The 19,486-nt window shown below is 40.1% G+C and overlaps 1 protein-coding gene across 1 annotated transcript in view; it reads right to left on the reverse strand.

The window, feature by feature from the left end:
- Window positions 1–19,486, reverse strand: part of TTN (titin) — a 330,572-nt gene that overhangs the window by 191,798 nt on the left and 119,288 nt on the right. Inside the window, exons 76-102 of the mRNA XM_054971277.1 lie at window positions 18,711–18,989; window positions 18,325–18,606; window positions 17,915–18,193; window positions 17,517–17,804; window positions 17,111–17,389; window positions 16,710–16,988; window positions 16,330–16,608; window positions 15,526–15,813; window positions 15,093–15,380; window positions 12,806–13,087; window positions 12,272–12,550; window positions 11,886–12,167; window positions 11,511–11,789; window positions 10,533–10,820; window positions 10,118–10,396; window positions 9,720–9,998; window positions 9,328–9,606; window positions 8,461–8,748; window positions 7,947–8,234; window positions 7,083–7,373; window positions 5,285–5,572; window positions 4,232–4,324; window positions 3,835–4,117; window positions 2,317–2,500; window positions 760–849; window positions 378–645; window positions 25–285 (exon numbers count right to left, since the gene is read on the reverse strand). Of these exons, the coding sequence (XP_054827252.1) occupies window positions 25–285; window positions 378–645; window positions 760–849; window positions 2,317–2,500; window positions 3,835–4,117; window positions 4,232–4,324; window positions 5,285–5,572; window positions 7,083–7,373; window positions 7,947–8,234; window positions 8,461–8,748; window positions 9,328–9,606; window positions 9,720–9,998; window positions 10,118–10,396; window positions 10,533–10,820; window positions 11,511–11,789; window positions 11,886–12,167; window positions 12,272–12,550; window positions 12,806–13,087; window positions 15,093–15,380; window positions 15,526–15,813; window positions 16,330–16,608; window positions 16,710–16,988; window positions 17,111–17,389; window positions 17,517–17,804; window positions 17,915–18,193; window positions 18,325–18,606; window positions 18,711–18,989 (7,122 nt within the window). The remainder of the gene's footprint in view (window positions 1–24; window positions 286–377; window positions 646–759; window positions 850–2,316; window positions 2,501–3,834; window positions 4,118–4,231; window positions 4,325–5,284; window positions 5,573–7,082; window positions 7,374–7,946; window positions 8,235–8,460; window positions 8,749–9,327; window positions 9,607–9,719; window positions 9,999–10,117; window positions 10,397–10,532; window positions 10,821–11,510; window positions 11,790–11,885; window positions 12,168–12,271; window positions 12,551–12,805; window positions 13,088–15,092; window positions 15,381–15,525; window positions 15,814–16,329; window positions 16,609–16,709; window positions 16,989–17,110; window positions 17,390–17,516; window positions 17,805–17,914; window positions 18,194–18,324; window positions 18,607–18,710; window positions 18,990–19,486) is intronic.

Below are 19,486 nucleotides of genomic sequence, written 5' to 3' on the forward strand. Positions count from 1 at the left end.
AAGAAATGCCATCTGCGTACAAACCTTCAATAGTTAGTTCTGCAGATGTTTCTAGATAGTCAAATCTGCAGGTATAGCGCCCCTGGTCTTCTGTTCGTACATCTTTAATAATGAGCCTGTGCATCTTCTCTGAGACTTCTGTTGAATATCGGCCTCCTATTGTAATGGGCCTTCCATTTCTCAACCACTGAGATTTTGCATTTGGGACAGAGAATTGACAAACGAAAGAGCATGTGTAGCCTTCCTTGAGGGCAGTATCACGCAGAGGTCGTTCAATTGCAGGTTCTGTGAGCAGGTCAAAGTGCAAATTTTAGAAAAAAACAAGGAAAGGCAACATCAAAACTTTAAGCTACTTTATACACAAGTTTTGTACTTACCAATGACAGTAAGTTTTGCACTGGCAATATGAGGTCCACAGACTATTCGGTAATTTCCTTGATCTTCAAGCTGACAATTCCTGATTTTAAGTATGTGCCTGTCACCATCAATTCTTATTTCATACTTGTTGTTAGAGTCCAATTTTACTGTGCCTTTGTACCAGGAAAGCTTGATTTCAGGATAATTTATCTTAATCTCACATTCAAATACAGCATCTTCGTCGGTTAATACTGTCAGGTTTTCAATATCTCTGATCAGAGTAACAGGCTGAAAAATATTATTGATATGGTTCAGTTATTTCAAACCCTAAACTCTGCTGTCTGATAACATTTTATTTATCACGATGTAGCATTAAGTTTAAAAATATTTCAGATTAACTACCTCTGTCTGCGTGAGTCTTTGCTGAATAAATGATACAAGTTCGTCAAATTCTTGTTCATCCCTTCTAGACCTTTCTGTTACTTCAATCTCCTGTTGAAACAAAGACCATAATCTAGCATTAATTTTTAAAAATTCTTTTCACTTATTTCTCTTCACCATATCAACAATCCTATTTACCTAACAAACTGTGCAACCCCGGGGTGGGGGGGGGAGGCAAAAGCTTACAGGGAGCTGACGAGGAGCTACTCCAGCGTATCTCTAAGATAGGTTGGTGAGCACCCCAACGGCACTGTGCCGCAGTCACAGGTGATGGTGCAGCAACAATGTGGAGTGACACCAGCACAAGCTGCTGCTCACAGATGCCCTTCCTTTATGGGAGAACCCTCAGGCCGTGTGCCTGTATTGAGGTTGTGCTTTTGCCAGGTCTTTTCTCCATGTAGGTTGACTCTCCTGGGGTGGAGAGAGTAGCATCAAAAGGCAGTAGCTAGATTGGCAGTGGGTGATTGGTTGCATCAGTTTGTGCCAGTTAGAGAGATGTCATTGAGTGCCACCACCTGTCTAGTGGGTGCTGCTGGATTTGCTATGGACTCTAACCTGTTTGCTATGCCTCCTCTGCCTTGTGGAGAGGCAGGTATGGTTATTTCCTCCTGAGGAATGTCCATAGGAAATATACCAGTGGCACTTTGGATGTGGCAGCATCTGGCTGCCTCCACCTTGGCATCTCTTATTGGCCGTCCTAAGCAGAGTTACACTTTTCTAAGTCCATTACAGTCAATAGGATGCGACTGCTTAATGGGCATTGATGGAGTCCAGTTTGCCCACTTGCAACACAACTCAACTCCTTCTGAAACTCCAAATATTATCAAAAGATGGTCCAATAACATAGCTAGGTAACTCAGTTCTCTTTTTGGTATCTCTAAAGAGAATTCTTTATGTATATATTTAATGTGGTGGGGGGGTCTGTGATCACATCCTTGGGAGAAAGAACATTGGATAATATTTATGTAGCATGCCAGTGTATCTTGGAATAGCTAGGTATGGTTAATGGGCCCAAAGAGTTCATTGTTTAACTCTCAGAAGAAACTACCCCCAAACTGGAACCCACTAGAAGTCAAGGTCAACAACCCAGTTTCAAAGTAGAACATAAATGGTTGTTGTGGATTTTCCGGGCTGTATAGCCGTGGTCTTGGCATTGTAGTTCCTGACGTTTCGTCAGCAGCTGTGACTGGCATCTTCAGAGGTGTAGCATCTTCAGAGGTGTAGACACTGAGAGATCTCTGTCTTTTGGTGCTACACCTCTGAAGATGCCAGTCACAGCTGCTGGCGAAACATCAGGAACTACAATGCCAAGACCACGGCTATACAGCCCGAAAAATCCACAACAACTATCGTTCTCCGGCTGTGAAAGCCTTCGACAATATACAGAACATAAATGCTTGCAAATAGTAAACAATGCTCTAAAAATTAGCTCAATTCCCTAATCATAATAAAGAACACATATAAAAATGACTTTCAAGTAACTGTAAGAAACCTATTATGGACGGAGTAACTAGTTACCAGTCTATGAGTTTCTTCTTCCTGTTCTTGTTTTAGCAACTCAAAGGCTTGGAGGAGGCCTCGGAAATCAGTAATTCCATACATACGAGCATATTTCTCATATTCTTTAGGATCCACATTTTTAAGAAGTTCCATGATATCAATGGCCTTTTCTTCTTCATCTTCCTTCCTTTTGGTAGGAGTCCTATATAAATAGACAAGTTATGTGTCAAAGAAGTCTGTTCCATTTTTTTCCCTTTTGGACAGCTTAGGCTGAACTTGCACTCAAGTTTGTAAGAATTCTTATTTGGGCTCCAAGTTGTTCAAATATTATTCACAAGTGAAAAAGTGCTATGTAAAGTTTTTATATAGGGTTGGATTCTACTTAAGTTTTCTGCTAGTGGGAAACTGTTCTGAGAGGAGAAAGGAAAGATGAATTTTGTCAGTTTGCCCCCCCCCACCCCCGCTTCAGCCTGCCACAGCTTTGAAATTCTGCCCTACGAACATTGTGTTGGGTGAAGTGGTAGCCTTTAGTAGGATGGGGAAAACCACTGAAAACCCGTCCCTTTTGCAAACAGAAAACTTACACAGGACCCTGGCTTTATTAAAATACTTTACATAGCACTCCAAGAGAATGAATAAATTATATTTTAACAGCATCTACTCATGATTTTGCTAATTGTCTAAGAAGAACCTTTTAATAATACCCTGAGTGTGCATGGAATTAAAATAGAATGTCCAGAGACATTCCTACTGGGTGGTTTTTACACTGTGGAGGGGCTCAATAAAGTGTGCTAGGAAGTCATCCACTAGGACTCTGGACATCTTTCCTTGAGTAAATATTTATCATTGCACTATACGGTTTTATACTGTTGAAAGATACTTATATTTTAGGTGATGGTGTGATATGTTCCTCAGCATCAGTGACAAGGCAAGGTTACTAATTCCTGCTAGCTGAAAGCAAATTATAGTGTTGCACAACACAAAGGAAGTTGCCAAATGTTACATTGTATCTAATACTTTGTACCTGGTGAAGGGAGTTTGACTCTCACAAGCATACACCCTGGAAATCTTGCTGGTCTTTCAGGTGCTACTGAACTCAAATGTTGCATGATCACTCGACTGGTGTTTCAGCATTATGATTCGGTTACATTATCAGGCATTATGATTCGGTTACATTATTAGAACATTATTTACTTCATTTATTGACTGTTTCTCATCAAAACTCAAGGTGGATTATACACACTACCAAGCAGCATGAATAGACTATAAGTAGCATTCTCCGTGTTTACTAAATCTTTCACCAAATCTCACCAAATCCAGAGGACTGAATCCTATTTCTCCTTTTCCTTAAGCAAGGCAGCCTTTTCCAATGGAACAAGGTGCTCTCTGCCAGAGTCAAAGGATCCAACCGAATGGCACTTTCGTACTAGTAAGGGTGATTAGGACTGCAGCCTGGGGTGCATTTTGTAGTCCTGGTACCAAGTTTCATTTTAAACTTCCTCTCTATATCTCCCGTGGAAAGATTCCAATACTTACTTCTTCAGTTTTGCTCTGAGATCACCTTCAATGACCTCCTGTCTCCTTTCCTCAACCTGTAGGTTGACACTACTTTCAATTTCACCGTGTTTGTTAGAAGCCACACATCTGTACTGCCCAGAATCAGTTTTTGTTGCATCTTTTATTTCCAGCTTGGCTTCATCTCCTCTTTGCTGAATACTGATACGGCCGCCCTGGTTCAGCTGCCTCCATTTTCCTTTCATCCATTTCACATTTGGGATTGGATCACCACCAACTTTAGCAATAAACGTTGCCATGGATTCTAGTCGAGAAAAGTTAGTGAAGATAACAACAATCAGAAGTTAAAGAAAAAGAGGTCAACATTTTATGTCAAATGTAACACACACGATGAACAATTTTTAGGGAAACGGCTTACTTTCGATGACAGTGATACTTTGAGGCTCTGAAACGAAGAAAAGCTTTCCATCGATTGGTGCTTTCTTAGCCACTGGGGCAGCTGCTGGTTTTTCTAGAAAGTAAATTGTATGAATTAAAATGGGGAGCAGAAAATGACCACGATAAAGGGAACAGTCACTGGCCACATTATAGATATCACTGTCTAACATTGCTGCATCTGATGTCCTTATTATTATTAGATTCATTTTGTATGAATTCATTTTATTATGTAGCATAAAAAGTGAACTAGTTTTATCAGACCATATCGAATAATATAGAAATGCCCAGTGTTATTTTATTAGCTTACAACAGCTCTGTTTAAACAAATACTTCTTGATAATATGGTGCCCTCAGCCGATACTACATACACATATACAGGACTTTTTTTCTGGGAAAAGAGGTGGTAGAACTCAGTGGGTTGCCCTCGGAGAAAATGGTCACATGACTGGTGGCCACGCCCCCTGATCTCCAGACAGGGGGGGTTTAGATTGCCCTCCGCGCTGTGGTGCAGAGGGCAATCTAAACTCCCCTCTGTCTGGAGATCAGGGGGCGGGGCCACCAGCCACGTGACCATTTTCAAGAGGTTCTGGAACTCTGTTCCACCGCATTCCAGCTGAAAAAAGCCCTGTACATATACATGAAACTGCCTTATACTGAATCAGATCATCTGTCCATCAAGGTCAGTATTGTCTACTCAGACTGGCAGCTGCTCTCCAGGGTCTCAGGTCGAGATCTTTCATATCACATAGTCCTTTTAAGTAGAGATGCCCAGGATTGAACCCTGTATCTTTTGCATGCAAAGCAGAGGCCCTGCCACTAAGCCACGGCCTCTCCCCATGATGTGACGCATGTGGATTTGCAAATCACGGCATGTTCTGTGCTAATTCAGGTCAGCAAAAATAAATTGTATCAATATGTCAGTACCTATGAGAAGTTACCACTAGTTACTCCTAGTTTACCGTAGACATTTAATGGGCTGATGCTGCAGTTTTGTGTTACCATTAAAATTTCCAAACATTCAGTTCCACGGTACCTTTAATTGTGACTTTCGACTTGCAAGAATCACTTCCAGCCATGTTTGAAGCTTTACACACATACTCTCCAGAATCCATTTTAGTAACTGCCTGGACTTCCAAAAGAGCAGTTCCATTAGCAAAGCTAAAGCTGCATTTATCGGATGCTCTCAGTTCTTTCCCAGCTTTCAGCCACTGGATTTTGATGGGCTGTGATCCCTGGACATGGCAACTGAGCTGCAAGATTTTGCCTTCATCTGTTGTCGCTGGTTTAAGAGGTTGATCAAACACTGGTGGCTTTTTAGGTTCTGAAGTAAAGAAGTTAGGCAAGAATTTTTCTCCAGCAACATATAATATGCAATATATCGCTGATTCCGCACACGTTGGATAATGCACTTTCAATGTACTTTATCAATCATTTGAGGTAGATTTTTTGTTCCGCACATGAAAAAATCCATTCCAAATGATCTATAAAGAGGATTGGAAGTGCATTATCCAAAGTGTGTGGAATCACTCATATGAAAACAAAAACTTTCTATTGTTCTGCTACATTATATAGAAAAACTGCAGTTAAGGAAAAAAAGAGACTCCTATAATTCACTGTATCAAAATGTAGTTGTAAAATGGGCAGGCTTTTAAATTAATACTTTGCCCCCAAAGGGAAAGAACTTTTGAAAGTATTCGCTGTGCAAGACTACATCGACAGCCTGCTCCAAACTTGCTCGCCCAATTGATGTTTTGACAGTCAAACTGCCAATGCTTTCCAAATGAAAGGGATTGTATCAATAAATCATGTTAAATGTACTTAGTACGATGTTGCTAAACCAAAGGCAATTGTATAATTTACAAAATCCCTACATGGACACCAGTTCTGTGTGTGTGTGTGGGTGGGAAGCATACTACCATTGTTTTAATTATCACAATCATGCATGGATTGGTTTTTGGAACACTTTCTCAACACTTGAAGTGACCGTCAGCAGATTCGCTTCCAAACGTTTTTTAAAAAATTCTCTCCATCACTGGAAGTATTAAATAGTAAGTTAAGAAGAATTAAGGGAATAGCAGCACCCCATAGAAAATAACCACCAGCATGCATGAAGAATGAAGAGCATGAAAAAGATGAAGAACAGATGCATTAAAAAGATGAAGAACAGATACATTTTCAGAAGCTTAAAACTAAGAAAAAAATCTGTAAATTGTCTATTTGCAGCAATAACCAGATGAAGAACAGATACATTTTCAGAAGCTTAAAACTAAGAAAAAAATCTGTAAATTGTCTATTTGCAGCAATAACCAGCACTCTAGACTCTTGCAACTTGGATTATTAAAGATGTTAGTTAACAGCAGCCGGTTTTAATAACAAAAATCCCACACAATGAAGACCTTAGATAAAGCATCTTGTGATGTTATTAGTATAATTTTCTATTAGTAGCTCTGCAATCAGACTTCAACCAACATTATCAATAGATAACATGGAATTAAATTTAATCACACAACACGGAACTGTAATTAAAAAGAATGAGACTGTTCTTGCATATGCAAGTACAGAACTTGATTAAATGCAAATGGACAGTGCTGAAAATTTATAAAACAAAAAAGAAACGTTGATGCCACCACGGGCCAAGTGCTGAGGGGCAGGGATCACCCATCCGATCAGGGGCCCATGCCGGATGTGCCTGGGCAGTCACCTAGCCCCCGGACACTCCCCGCCCCTCCACAACATGGTGGCTGCCGTGCCGCCTCCCCGCTCACCTCCCCCCGCATCGCCCGCAACTCAGGCCCCCAGATGAGTCTGGGAGCTGTTATAAATGAACTAACCTTTGATAACAACAGAAGAAGTACACAGTGCACTACCAGCCTCATTGGACACCTTGCAGGTATATAAACCTGCATCAGTTTGTCCTGCACTCTTAATGTGAAGAAGAAGTACATTGTTTTTGAATGATAATTCACAATTAGGGCTTTCATAGATCTCCTGGTTATTCCGGTACCAGGCAATAGTCAGAGGCTGAGAACCAGAAACACGGCCCTCAAGTTTAAATGTTTTCCCTTCTGTTTCTTCTACCACTTCAGATAGTTTTTTGGTGAAAGAAGGTGGAGTCTGTCGTTCTGTCATAAAGGAAGAAAAAAATCTCAAGATCTGAAAAGAAATCTTATAATAGAATACTGCTTTTCCCCCAAGAAACAACTATGTAGACTATAAATTGTAATCTCTCTTGGCTTTTCTCTGCATAACATACTATGCTAATAAGTTTGTTTAGAGCTGAGGAAAAAATCACAGTATGTTTTGAATTTTAGTGTTCCCTTATTTTAATGCCATATTTTAAATAATAATAAATGATATGAATTTTTTTAATAAATGAAGAAAGATAGCAATACTGCAAGAATTCAGAGGTGGTAAATCAATGAATATATGTGTTTTTGTCCTTTCTTAATAATATTTTCCTTGTGTCCTACATTTATCATATTTGCTCATAATACACTAAATTTCTCCTGGTACATATTTAAAAAACATGGATACTTAATTTTTTTCCAGTGTAATACATTATAACTAGCTCTGGTCCAGAGTCTGCCATGAAACATGGACATGTCTTCCAACAAACCACTGAATTCCTGTCTCACAATTACGTATCTATATATCATGGAATTCAGTTCGTATCCTGCATATAAATCAGCCAGTACCTTTAATATTAAGTTGAGCTGTGCAGGACTCTTTTCCAACTTCATTACTAGCGTTACATGAGTATTTTCCAGAGTCTGCTTTGTCAACTTTCAGAATTGTCAAATGGGCTATATTTTCCACAAAACTGATTTGGATGTTCCCTCCAGTTCGCAATTCTCGGTTATCTTTGGACCACGTAACTTTAAGTGGCCGTGTTCCAGAAATGTGGCATTCAAAGTCAGCACTGTCACCAACAACTGCATCAACGGGCGCAATTGGGATGTCAAAGAATGGAGGCGTCTTCCCTTCTAAAGTTTGGAAAAAGTAGAGGCAATGAGTAACTTGGTACATCTTAAAGACTATGAGTTATAAAGACATATGACTTATGTCAAATAAATCATGTGAAAATGAGGACTGAGCTCATATCAAAGGATGCTCATGAGGTGGAGACAAAATTGGGATGCAAGTGGCACAGCTCCGTGAAATATCAGTTAATATTATCTAAGAAGAATGTAAGTTTAATATTTGACCAACCTGTAAGGATAAGTCTGGCACTGGAAGAAGCAGTTCCAATTGCATTAGAAGCTGTGCATGTATATTGTCCAGCAAGACTCATGTCAGTTTGGGAGATCTGTAGCGTAGCAACATTATTCAAGAATGATGTTTGCACATTATAGCCATCCCTTATTTGTGCGCCATTTTTAGACCAAGTTACTTCAATAGGCTCAGAGCCAACAATGCCACAATCAAAGGTAATCGGTAAGCCAACTGTTTCATGAATATCTCTTAATTTTCGGGAGAATGAAGGAGGAAGCTTACGCTCTGCAAGGAAGCAAAGATTGTACAATGAAGGGTTTTTTTTTAATGATTCAGTTGTAACATGATTCATTTTGTAAGACTCTTCAAAGAGATAAAATGGAGCGGATTTGTAATTTGTATATGTCCCTCGTCCAATAACATGACAAACTCCCACTGAATTTAATGAGATTTAAGTTATTGGTGACAAACTTGGTCCAACTTAGGTGGGGTGCGATCATTGTCTTCAGAAGTATTTCCCAGCAATTTCTCTCAGACAAATAGAGGGCAACACAGAAGAGAGGGATTTTGTTTTAAAATGTATCTAATTGCTTGATCCTTGAAGGAGGAAAGGAATGACTGAAGCCCATCAGTGCAAAATGTCGTTACGGAGAAGAGCTTTGTTCAGCTAGATGACATAGCTGCATTCCATAACATTTCGTTAAAGCATCTCAGCTGGCTTGTGAAGTGATGGAAATTCTCTGTTCAGCCATCCCGTTAAGAAACGAGTTAAAAGATGGGCCGTTACCCAAATAAGACCGATTTTGCAGCACAACACATAATGAAAGAGTAACAATCTCTTTGAAAGCTTATTGCAATATTCACCTTGTACGCTCAGTAGTGCTGAAGATGAAGCTTCCCCAACACTATTTTCGGCTTTGCAGATATACTCCCCGCTGTCATTACTATCCACCTGGGTGAACACCAGAGTGGCGACTTGGTTTTTAAAGTGCATTTTTGTGGTCGGGGTTGCTCTTAGTTTTGTGTCTCCTTTGTACCACGAGACAACAATTTCTTGTGTTCCGGCAACCTGGCACTGCAAGGAGGCAGAATCGCCAACGGTCACCCGGATAGGCTCCAGATTTTTCATGAAATAGGGAGGTTCTAAAGAATAAACACATAGGCTTAGTTACCAAACCGAATCACCTGGTCCCGAAAACACGACAACAGTGATTAAAAGATTTCTCTTTAAAATCATTTTTCCTTAAGCTACAAACCTAATACTGAGACCGTAGCCTGAGAATTGTCTTGTCCTGAATCATTTTCTATATAGCAAGAATAAAGTCCGGCATCATCAATTTTGCTGTTAGAGATCTCCAGTATGGCAGATGTTTCTGTTGTGGTAATATTATATTTTTCCGATTGAGATACATTGATACCATTTTTCTTCCAAGAAACGCCAATGGGAGATGTGCCAGTATATGTGCATTCCAGGGTTAACGGCTTTCCCTTCTCAACGTTTAAGTCACTCAACTTCTTCACAAATTTGGCTGGTTCTAGCGAAGATAATGTAAGAGTAAAACATTAAAGGAACTTTTCTTAAGATATGTGGGTGAATTCTTATCTTGGGTTAAAGATACAAAGCTGAAAAAGAGAAAGGAAAAAAATAGCAAACCTTTTACAAAGACATGAGTTGTGCAAGAAATTTTGCCAGCTTCATTGCTAACAAAGCAAGTATAGTCTCCACTTTGGACCGGGTGAACATCAAACAGCTCCAATTCGGCAACCGATTCTTCCAAAGAGATGTTACATCTGTGTCCTGGTACGAGCTCAACACTACCCCTAAACCATTTCACATCAAATGGAGGTGTTCCTTTAATAATACTTGTCAATGTTATATTGGCCCCTGATAAAACTTGCAAAGATTCAGGTTTCTTCACAAAAGATGGAGGTTCTAGGCACAGACGAAAAAAGAGTGATTATAAATTTCTTTATGAAGACAGCTAGTTTTTTATGAAAGAAAAAAAAGAATATCAAGAGTTTGACATTTTTAATTGATTTTTATTTTGTACTCTGCTTTCATTATTTACCTCGGACTATTAAATAGGCATCACATTCATCAGAACCAGCCACGTTAGTAGCTGTGCAAGAATAATTTCCAATATCTGACTCTTGAAGGACATTCACTCTCAAAGAGCATGTGTTATCCGTGAGGGTTGCCTGATACTTTTCACCACTAGTGATCTCTTCTCCATCAAAGAACCAGGAAACAGAAATTGGAGGGGATCCAATTACTTTGCACTCAAGTACAGCAGATGAACCCACAAGACCATGTGTTTCTTTCAGTGTTTTTGTAAATGACGGAGGTATAATGCGATCTAAAGAGCATAAAGCAAAAATAAACATTGTAACATGGGCACTTTGCTGAGTCATAGATTTCCAAGTGTTTAATGGTATATATATATATATATATATATATATATATATATATATATATATATATATATATATATATGGGGTTTTCATGGCAAGAGGCTAACAGAAGTAGTTTGCCATTGCCTGCACCTGCAATCCTGATGTTCTTTGGAGGTCTCTCATCCAATTGCTAACCAAGGATGACTCTGCTTAGCTTCTGAGATCTGACGAGATCAGGCTCACCTGGGCTACCCAGGTCAGGGCAGTTTAATGGTTATAGTATAATTTTTTGTCAGCATAGGAGTTGATAGAAAAATCTCTATAGTATCTAAGACTCTGAAAAGAGGAATGCATTCTCTTTTCATTTAGAAAAACTGCTGATCCTCATCATAATCCACGTATTAAGACAGGTAAAACAAAGATATTGTATTCCTTGGGTGAAAGCTTATGAAGGCAGATTCATATGTAATTGCCACATGAATATTACCTTTTCTGGCAAGTAAATGTTCCTGGAAATTTTCCAGGATGACACAATCAACAGATTCTTCGTATCATGCCAAACAAGATTTTGAAATTTACCAAACACCTATACTCTATATAAAGATGTAAAGGAAATTCAGAATGGTTATTAATCCCCAAATTAACCAACTAACCTGAAACCTGCACGGAAGCAGTGCAACTGCTTTGCCCAACGTTGTTTTTGACTTCAAATGTATACTCTCCACTGTCCTCTACTCCTGTATTTAGAATCTTAAGCCCAGATACTTTGTTGAAGAAAGTGATTTTGTATTTATGGTCAGAAGAAAGCTCGTTTCCATCCTTAAACCACCGAGCAGTGAGCTCGGGTGTTCCAGCTACTGTGCACTCTAAAGTACAAGAATCTCCAGTTGTGACTTTCATTGGTCCTGGCTTCTCTATTATAGCTGCTGGCTCTGGAATAAGAAGCAAATTACAGTCATATTGGCAAATCAAGATAATATAGTAAGAGAAGATATTATTCTGCGGTATGTCATTTGTTTTGTACCAACCTAGAACAGATAAAGTAGCGAAACACTCCTGACTTCCAGCATCATTTTTAATCTGGCAGGTGTATTTTCCGGTGTGGGTGGGCTCTGCATTTGCAATCTGAAGAATTGCAACTTTTTCTGAATATGCCATCCAGAGATTTTCACTTTCTCTGATGATTTCGCCTTTGTCCTTCAGCCACAGAACAGAAATGGGCTCAGAACCTTCTACTGTAGCTTGCAGTTCTGCAGGCTCCCCCACTACAGCAGTGATATCTTTAAGTTTTTTCACAAACTTAGGGGGTGCTGATGTAAAAAAATGGAAAATACATAAAGAATGCATAAGAGAGGAAAACAGAAACTTAGAACTAGTAAGGAAGATTGATTATGGAAAGACTTTTTTTACAAACCTTTCAGTGACACCGAGCCGGTGCAGGTATCACTTCCCACATCATTGACTGCTTTACAGTGATATTCACCAATGTCGGCAGCGTCAACGTTGAGAATGTGAACACTAGCAAGGTAATTCTCGGACAAAATCTTATACTTCTTGCTACTTCTAATCTCTCGTTTGTCTTTATACCAGGAAATTTGGAAAGGAGGGCTGCCTTGGAGCTCACATTCAAGGTGAACATCAAAACCTCTCAGAGTTTCCACTGGGCGGGGCTTCTTGCGGAAAACAGGAGGGGCTATAAAAGAGGAGGTTTGAATTTTGGTTATCTTTAGAGGGCTGACATGAGAAGGAAAAGAATATGCCATTATGAAAGACATGAAGAACAAAGACATGCAGGAAGGAGTTCTCAATACGAACAAACCAGCCGGATCTATGGTTAGCCTTTAATGGAAAACACAACCAGCCCATTTCACAAAAGAGAACAAACCCCAGAAATCTTCGACAGCAAGAAGAGTGGAGAATTTCCCCCCCAAAAAGAATGGGTTCTGACCTTTCACTTTCAATGAAGTACTGCTACTGGCACTACCGGCTGAATTCTGGGCTTCACAAGTATAGTCTCCACTGTCTTCAACACTCAGGTTGTTCATTTCAATGACTGCCACCGAGTCAACAAAGGACATACTGTATTTGTTACTAGGATGAATTTGTGTGTCACCTTTGTACCACACAACCTTAATTTCAGGAGAACCACCTATCTTGCATTCGTATCTAGTAGAGTCATGTTCTTTTACAACTCTGGAGGAGTCTAATTTCTTAATAAATCTTGGTGGTTCTGGTGAAAAAACAAACAAGAGAAGCATTCAGGAGATAAAGAACAGTGCTTCTGTTAGTATTGCAGATGTCAAGAATTTGTAGCTATCACAAAATACGCTGGCAAAGAGATTTGTATTCTGTCAGTATCAGAGGTCTACCAGATTGATTCTTCACAAGACAAGTCTACTGAGTACTCAAGGAAATCTGAAGAAGTGAGTTCTTATTTGCTGAAATAACCTTGCTAGTCCTTAAGGGGCGACTTGACGTCTGTCTAATGTAAACAAAATGGACGGGTACATAACTACATACCAAATACAACTGAACCTATATCTGATTCAGAAGCATTTTGGTATAAAACGTTGTATGCGTGCACGCGCGCGCACACACACACACAGCTCTAGCCACTTGCATATTCCATATCAAGACCACAGGATGAGGTCTTTTTTCCACACCCAAACAGGACCAAAATCTGTGCGAAATCTTTTAATTAGGTATTATTAACCTATTTAATAGGTTTAAACAACCAAATCCGTATACATGGTCTCTATTACATACACTGAATAAGGTTGAATAATATAGTAATATAATTCAATTAAGTTTTGCAAATCCTCTGGGGTGACCAACAATCCCCTGTTGAGTGTATCCCTCTTGTGCGCCATTCCCCTCCCTGAATATTTTCCTCCACCTAGGTGCCCCCCAGAAGTGAAGGAAAAAGCAAGGAGAGGGGGTTGCAAGTAGCATACATCACTGCAGTAATATTTGCCCTCTTCTGTCCTTATGCTTTCCCCCTGCTCCTCGAACACCTAGTGGTATACAAGAAGGGCATAGGCACTTCACTGTTTTCATACTACACAGCACCAGTATCAACCTCTCTGCTTCTCCTCCCAGACTTATAGCTATACAACCTAAAACTTGGAAGGGAAAAAAGAAAATGTGAGCCTATGCTTGTCAAGGAAAGCAAAGTAAAGAAAACACCCAGCTAGTTTCCCCTTCTGTATTTATTTGGTAGAACTATCCCTCCTTTTTCTTTCTTTTGGGAAAGTGCAAACTGCAGGATCCCCACCAGACAATTCAGTAATCCTATCCATGGCCGTTTTCACACTGCTTACCAGCCACGGAACATCGCGCCAAGCTCCTGGAATGACAGCATCCTCCTGGTGCATTTCACGCGAGAACTACTGTGCGCTGTCATTCCAGGAGCTCAGCACTATGTTCCGTGGCCGGTAAGCAGTGTGAAAATGGCCTATGTTAGACATGTTATCCATTCAGATCCTATCCAATGCTATGATATTTAGACATTAATTGGATTCCTGAAATACGATTTCACACAAGAATTTCCCCCTTGCTTGTATTATTAAAATAGGGAAGTTTATAATCCTGTTACAATAGAATAGGCCAGCTCCTTTCTTATTTTGGAGTTCATATTTCTACAGGTTACAGTGCAATCTTAACAAGTTACACAATCTAAGCCCATTGACTTCAATAGGTATATCTCTGCTTCAGGCCGCACAGTCAATCACACATCTATGGAAGAAAGTTACTCCCCCTCCCACCGTCCGATGATTTTCATCTAAAAATATACCCTACTCAAGTTGCACATATTTAAAAAAGGCCATTCTATATTCAGACAGTTTATGGCCTAATATATTTCTACATGTTGCTAAGTTTAAACCATCTAGCAAGCAATAAGTGTAAAGCATAGCATGGTATTAATTTTCACATCAAAATAACTTCATGTAAAAATCAAAAGAAGTTTTTTAAAATTAGCTACTGTTATAGTTCTACGAAGTTATTCACTGCTCCCAAATGCCGATAGATAGCTAGATAGATAGATTACAAAGTTATTCACTGTTCCCACTTCAAATGCCAATAGATAGATAGATAGATAGATAGATAGATAGATAGATAGATAGATAGATAGATAGATAGATAGATAGATAGATAGATAGATAGATAGATAGATAGATAGAGCATTACAAAAGAGAAGCTAAAGAAGAAAATAAAAAAGCCATTTCAGAAATTACCTTTGAAGCTCAGCTGAGCTGCACAAGAATCCTTCCCAGCACTGTTGCTTGCATAGCAGGTGTAAAGTCCAGCATCACCTTTACCTACTTTAAGAATTGTAAGTGTGGCAGTGTTTTCTACCAGTGTGATCTTGTAATTGCCACCAGGGCGGATCTCTCGGTTATCTTTTGCCCAAGTGACTTTCAGCGGTGTTGATCCTGTGACATGACACTTGAAGGAACCACTTTCCCCAAGAGCAACATCGACAGGCAAAGGCTTCAGATCAAAGACTGGAGGTTTCAGATGTTCTAAAAAGAAAAAATGTACCATGTAATTCTTGCGGCTCCCAGACCTTCAAAATGGCCCCGTATCATATATTGTCACAGACACCCCTGATCTGTCTTTTTGGATGAAACCCAAGCAATGTACAAAGAGGTTAAATTGAGTACAAACCTATGAGTTGCAGCTTAGCTGCAGAAGAAGCTTTTCCAATATTATTGTGAGCAGAGCAAGTGTACTGGCCGCTGTGACCCAGATTGGTCTGCAAGATCTGAAGAGTCGCTACGCTATTTAAGAATGTTATTTGGATGTTATCCTCATCACGCAGCAACACCCCATCTTTATACCAAGCCACTTGAAGAGGTTCAGAGCCAGCTATTCGGCAATCAAAAGTGACTGGCGAGCCAACAGTCTCCTGAAGATCTTTCAGCTTTCTCGTAAATGAGGGTGGAAGTTTACGGTCTGCAAAAAATAAATTGTAGCTTATAATAATTTATACTACAAGATTAAAAAAAGGACACTTGGGTTGGGTTGTACGTGGACAATAGGGGCAGTGCCTACATATGGAAGATCTCAATGAGACTTGGGATTTTCTTCCCCCTTCCCCAAGTGCACGGGCATAGAAGAAACGGGAGGTCTGTGTATGCTTCCCACATTATCTTTTAGGGCCCCTTTCCGTGATCAATGCAAGTTACTCATGTCTAGATTACAAGTAACTTCTAAAGCTTAGGAGGGTATGGCTAGATAGGCGCACTGTTTACTGTCATTTCTAAGTCTACATACACAGTAAGCATGCATGACTGTGTGTACACACATAATGGAGGAAAACTGGAGATTATTGAGGTCTATAAAAATCCTCCATGCATGGACACTGTTCCCATGATGTGAATGTTGCATGCCCTTAACATACTTCATGCACACTGTTTATATTTCTAATTATAAAATTGTAAGTTTCCATTATCTGAAAGGAAACCATACCTTTGGCAGTGAGCATTGCTGTCGAAGAAGCAAATCCAATACTGTTTTCTGCTTTGCAGACGTATTCGCCAATGTCTGTGTTGTCCACCTGGCTGAAAGTAAGTGACGCCACGTTGTTCTTGAAGTGCATTTTATAAGCCTGTGTAGATCTTAGCTTTGTATCTCCTTTGTACCATGACACTTTAATTTCCGGGGTTCCAGCCACCTGGCATTGTAAAGTTGCAGGTTCTCCAACGGTCACCTCCACACGTTCCAAGTGTTTAACAAAATGAGGCGGTTCTGAAGTACAAATGACCTTCATCAACACCTAATCAACCTAAGCATACTATATGATGGCAATTTATATAAGTACGGAAATGCAATTTGCTAGAGTAACACACCTAAGATTGCCACCAGGGCATGGCATGTATCCTCCCCAGCATCATTTGCAATTTCACAGGTATATTCTCCTTCATCCTCTCTGCTACTGTTAGGAATTTCCAGTATGCCTGATTTTTCTGTTGTCGTGATATTGTATTTCGGAGACGGTGTGATGTTTAAGCCGTTCTTCCTCCATATTACCGAAAGTGGAGGTGTCCCACTGAAGGTGCTTTCTAGGACAATGGATTTGCCATGCTCTATGCTGAAATCACTCAGTTTCTTCACAAAGACAGCTGGTTCTGAAATAAAGCCAGATGTAAAAAAAAGGTCAAACCAAAAACGATACCATATGGGAATGTATGTGCATACGTGCATGGGTCCATACCAGATTTATACTTAGAAAACAGCTTTTGAAACAGACCTTTGACAAAAAGATGGGTGGTGCACGAAGCACTGCCGGCATCGTTAGTCACCAGGCAGGTGTAATCTCCAGTCTGGAGAGGTCCTACTTCAAACAATTCCAGCTCTGCCGTTGTGTCTGCCAAGACGATGTTGCATGTTTTCCCCGGCACCAGTTCTCTACTTCCCTTAAACCAATTAACTTTGAATGGAGGGGTTCCTCTGATCAGACCCCTGAATGTCACGCTCATCCCCGGTAAAACCTCTAATGGATCGGGCGTCTTTGCAAAAGATGGAGGTTCTAGATTTATACACACACAACAAAATGATATTCAATGGGCTTGGTAGGTAGAATGTTTATAAAACAAATCTCTAAGAAAGCAAAATGCACACAAAGAAGAATCACAACTTGTCTATTCTCTACTGACCTTGTACAGTCAAGAAGGCACTGCATTCATCTGAGCCAGCTACGTTTGCCGCAGTGCAGGTGTACGGCCCTGTATCAGAGGCATCCAGAGCATTCACCTTCAAAGCACAGACATTCTCTGAAAAGACGGTTTCATATTTTTCTCCACTGGCTATCTCATTTCCACCGTAAAACCAAGTGACTGAAATAGGTAGAGACCCAGCAAGTTTGCACTCCAAAACAACTGAAGAGCCCAGCACGCCGTTGGTCTCTTTTAATCTTCTTACAAAAGAAGGGGGCACAACTTGGTCTGTACAAGGAAAAGCAATAAAATACATTTTAAGAAAAGACAATGCTTGTTAAGAAGATACAATTTGAAAGAAAGAAAACAGTGATTGAGAAGAATTTTTTTTGGCTAACCTGAGATGTCAACTGAAGAAGTGCAGCTACTTTCCCCTACTTCATTGCGCACTTCGAAGGTATACAATCCCCTATCACTCATGTCTGCAGAAAGAACTTTAAGAGTTGCCACTTTGTTGGAGAAGAAAATCTGATGCTTGCGACTGTTGGTGAGTTCTCTTCCGTCCTTAGACCACTTGGTAATTAACTCTGGCGACCCACCCACAGTGCACTCCAAAGTAAAAGCGTTGCCGGCCATAACAACCATTGGTTCAGGTTTCTCTAAAATCACAGCTGGTTCTGGAATGAGGGAGATAATCCACAACACTGAGTTGCAAAGCCAAGACTAAGAAGCAAATTATTCTACTGTAGAGATAGCAAAGGCAGTTAAAAATTTCATTCTTTAGAAGGGGACAGACGCCAGTACCAACCTAGAACTTGTAAGTATCCTGCACATTCTCGCATTCCAGCATCGTTCTTAATCTGGCAGATATATTTCCCAGCATTCGTGCTTTCAGCATTTGCAATCTGAAGAGTTGCAATGTTATCTGAAAAGGAGATCTGGATGTTTTCGCTTTCCCGGATTATTTCACCCTTGTCCTTAAGCCACACAACAGAAATAGGTTGGGAGCCTTCTACTACAGCCCGCAATGTGGTGGGTTCCCCAGCATAGGTGGCAGAGTCGCTCAGCTTCTTAACAAACCGAGGAGGTTCTGGTACGAGAAAGAATTAGTCAAGGTTAAGAGAGAAAACAAAAATTGCAAGTAAAAGTACAAACACAAGAATGTCACAGAAGAATCCGTGAAGAAACACTCACCTTTGAACTTCACTGCGCATACACACGTATCACTTCCCACCTCATTGGCAACCTTGCACTGATAGTCCCCGGTGTCCGCAGCTTCAAGGTTAAGAATGTGAATGCTGGCACTGAAATTCTTTGTCGTAACTTTGAACTTCTTACTGCTTCTGACTTGCTTCCTATCCTTGAACCATGCAACTTCAAATGGTTGTGTGCCTGCAATTTCACACTGAAGGATGACATCAGAGCCCTTAAGGGTGTCTACAGGGCTAGGCCTCTTGCTAAAAACAGGAGGTTCTATAAAAAAAGAACGTGAAAATGAGCTTGCGTAATTGGACTCCTGGGAATGGGTTCTTAACTCCCAGGAGGTGCAGGACATTTGGCAACAGAAGCCAGACGTTAATGCTTATAAAGCCCTATTTAAGCTCTTACGTAAGTTCGTTAGGTTTCAAAAGTGCTGAGCGCATAGATGTTCACGGTGATGTCCCTTCTATATCCACTGTTGCAAAGTCCTACTGAAAAAGTCTGGCCGCTCTCCACAATTTTTTTTCCGCACACAGCACTGGTTTTTCAATTAAAAAGCAGTTAATCAGGATTTGCGTGTGCCTTGATGTAACCTTCAATATGCACCGTGATTTTGCTACAAGAACAGAGTCTATGATTCTTCACCTACTCCTTTTCGTATACTCTGAGTCTCTGTAGCTTCTCTCTTCAAGAGTATACTCTTACTGACATCCTTTCTATCTTTACGAGACTTAAAACTAAAAAAAAGCTTTGACTTTTTTTTCTATTTG

This window comes from Eublepharis macularius, chromosome 2, assembly GCF_028583425.1.
Source record: "Eublepharis macularius isolate TG4126 chromosome 2, MPM_Emac_v1.0, whole genome shotgun sequence".
NCBI classification, from domain to species: domain Eukaryota; kingdom Metazoa; phylum Chordata; class Lepidosauria; order Squamata; family Eublepharidae; genus Eublepharis; species Eublepharis macularius.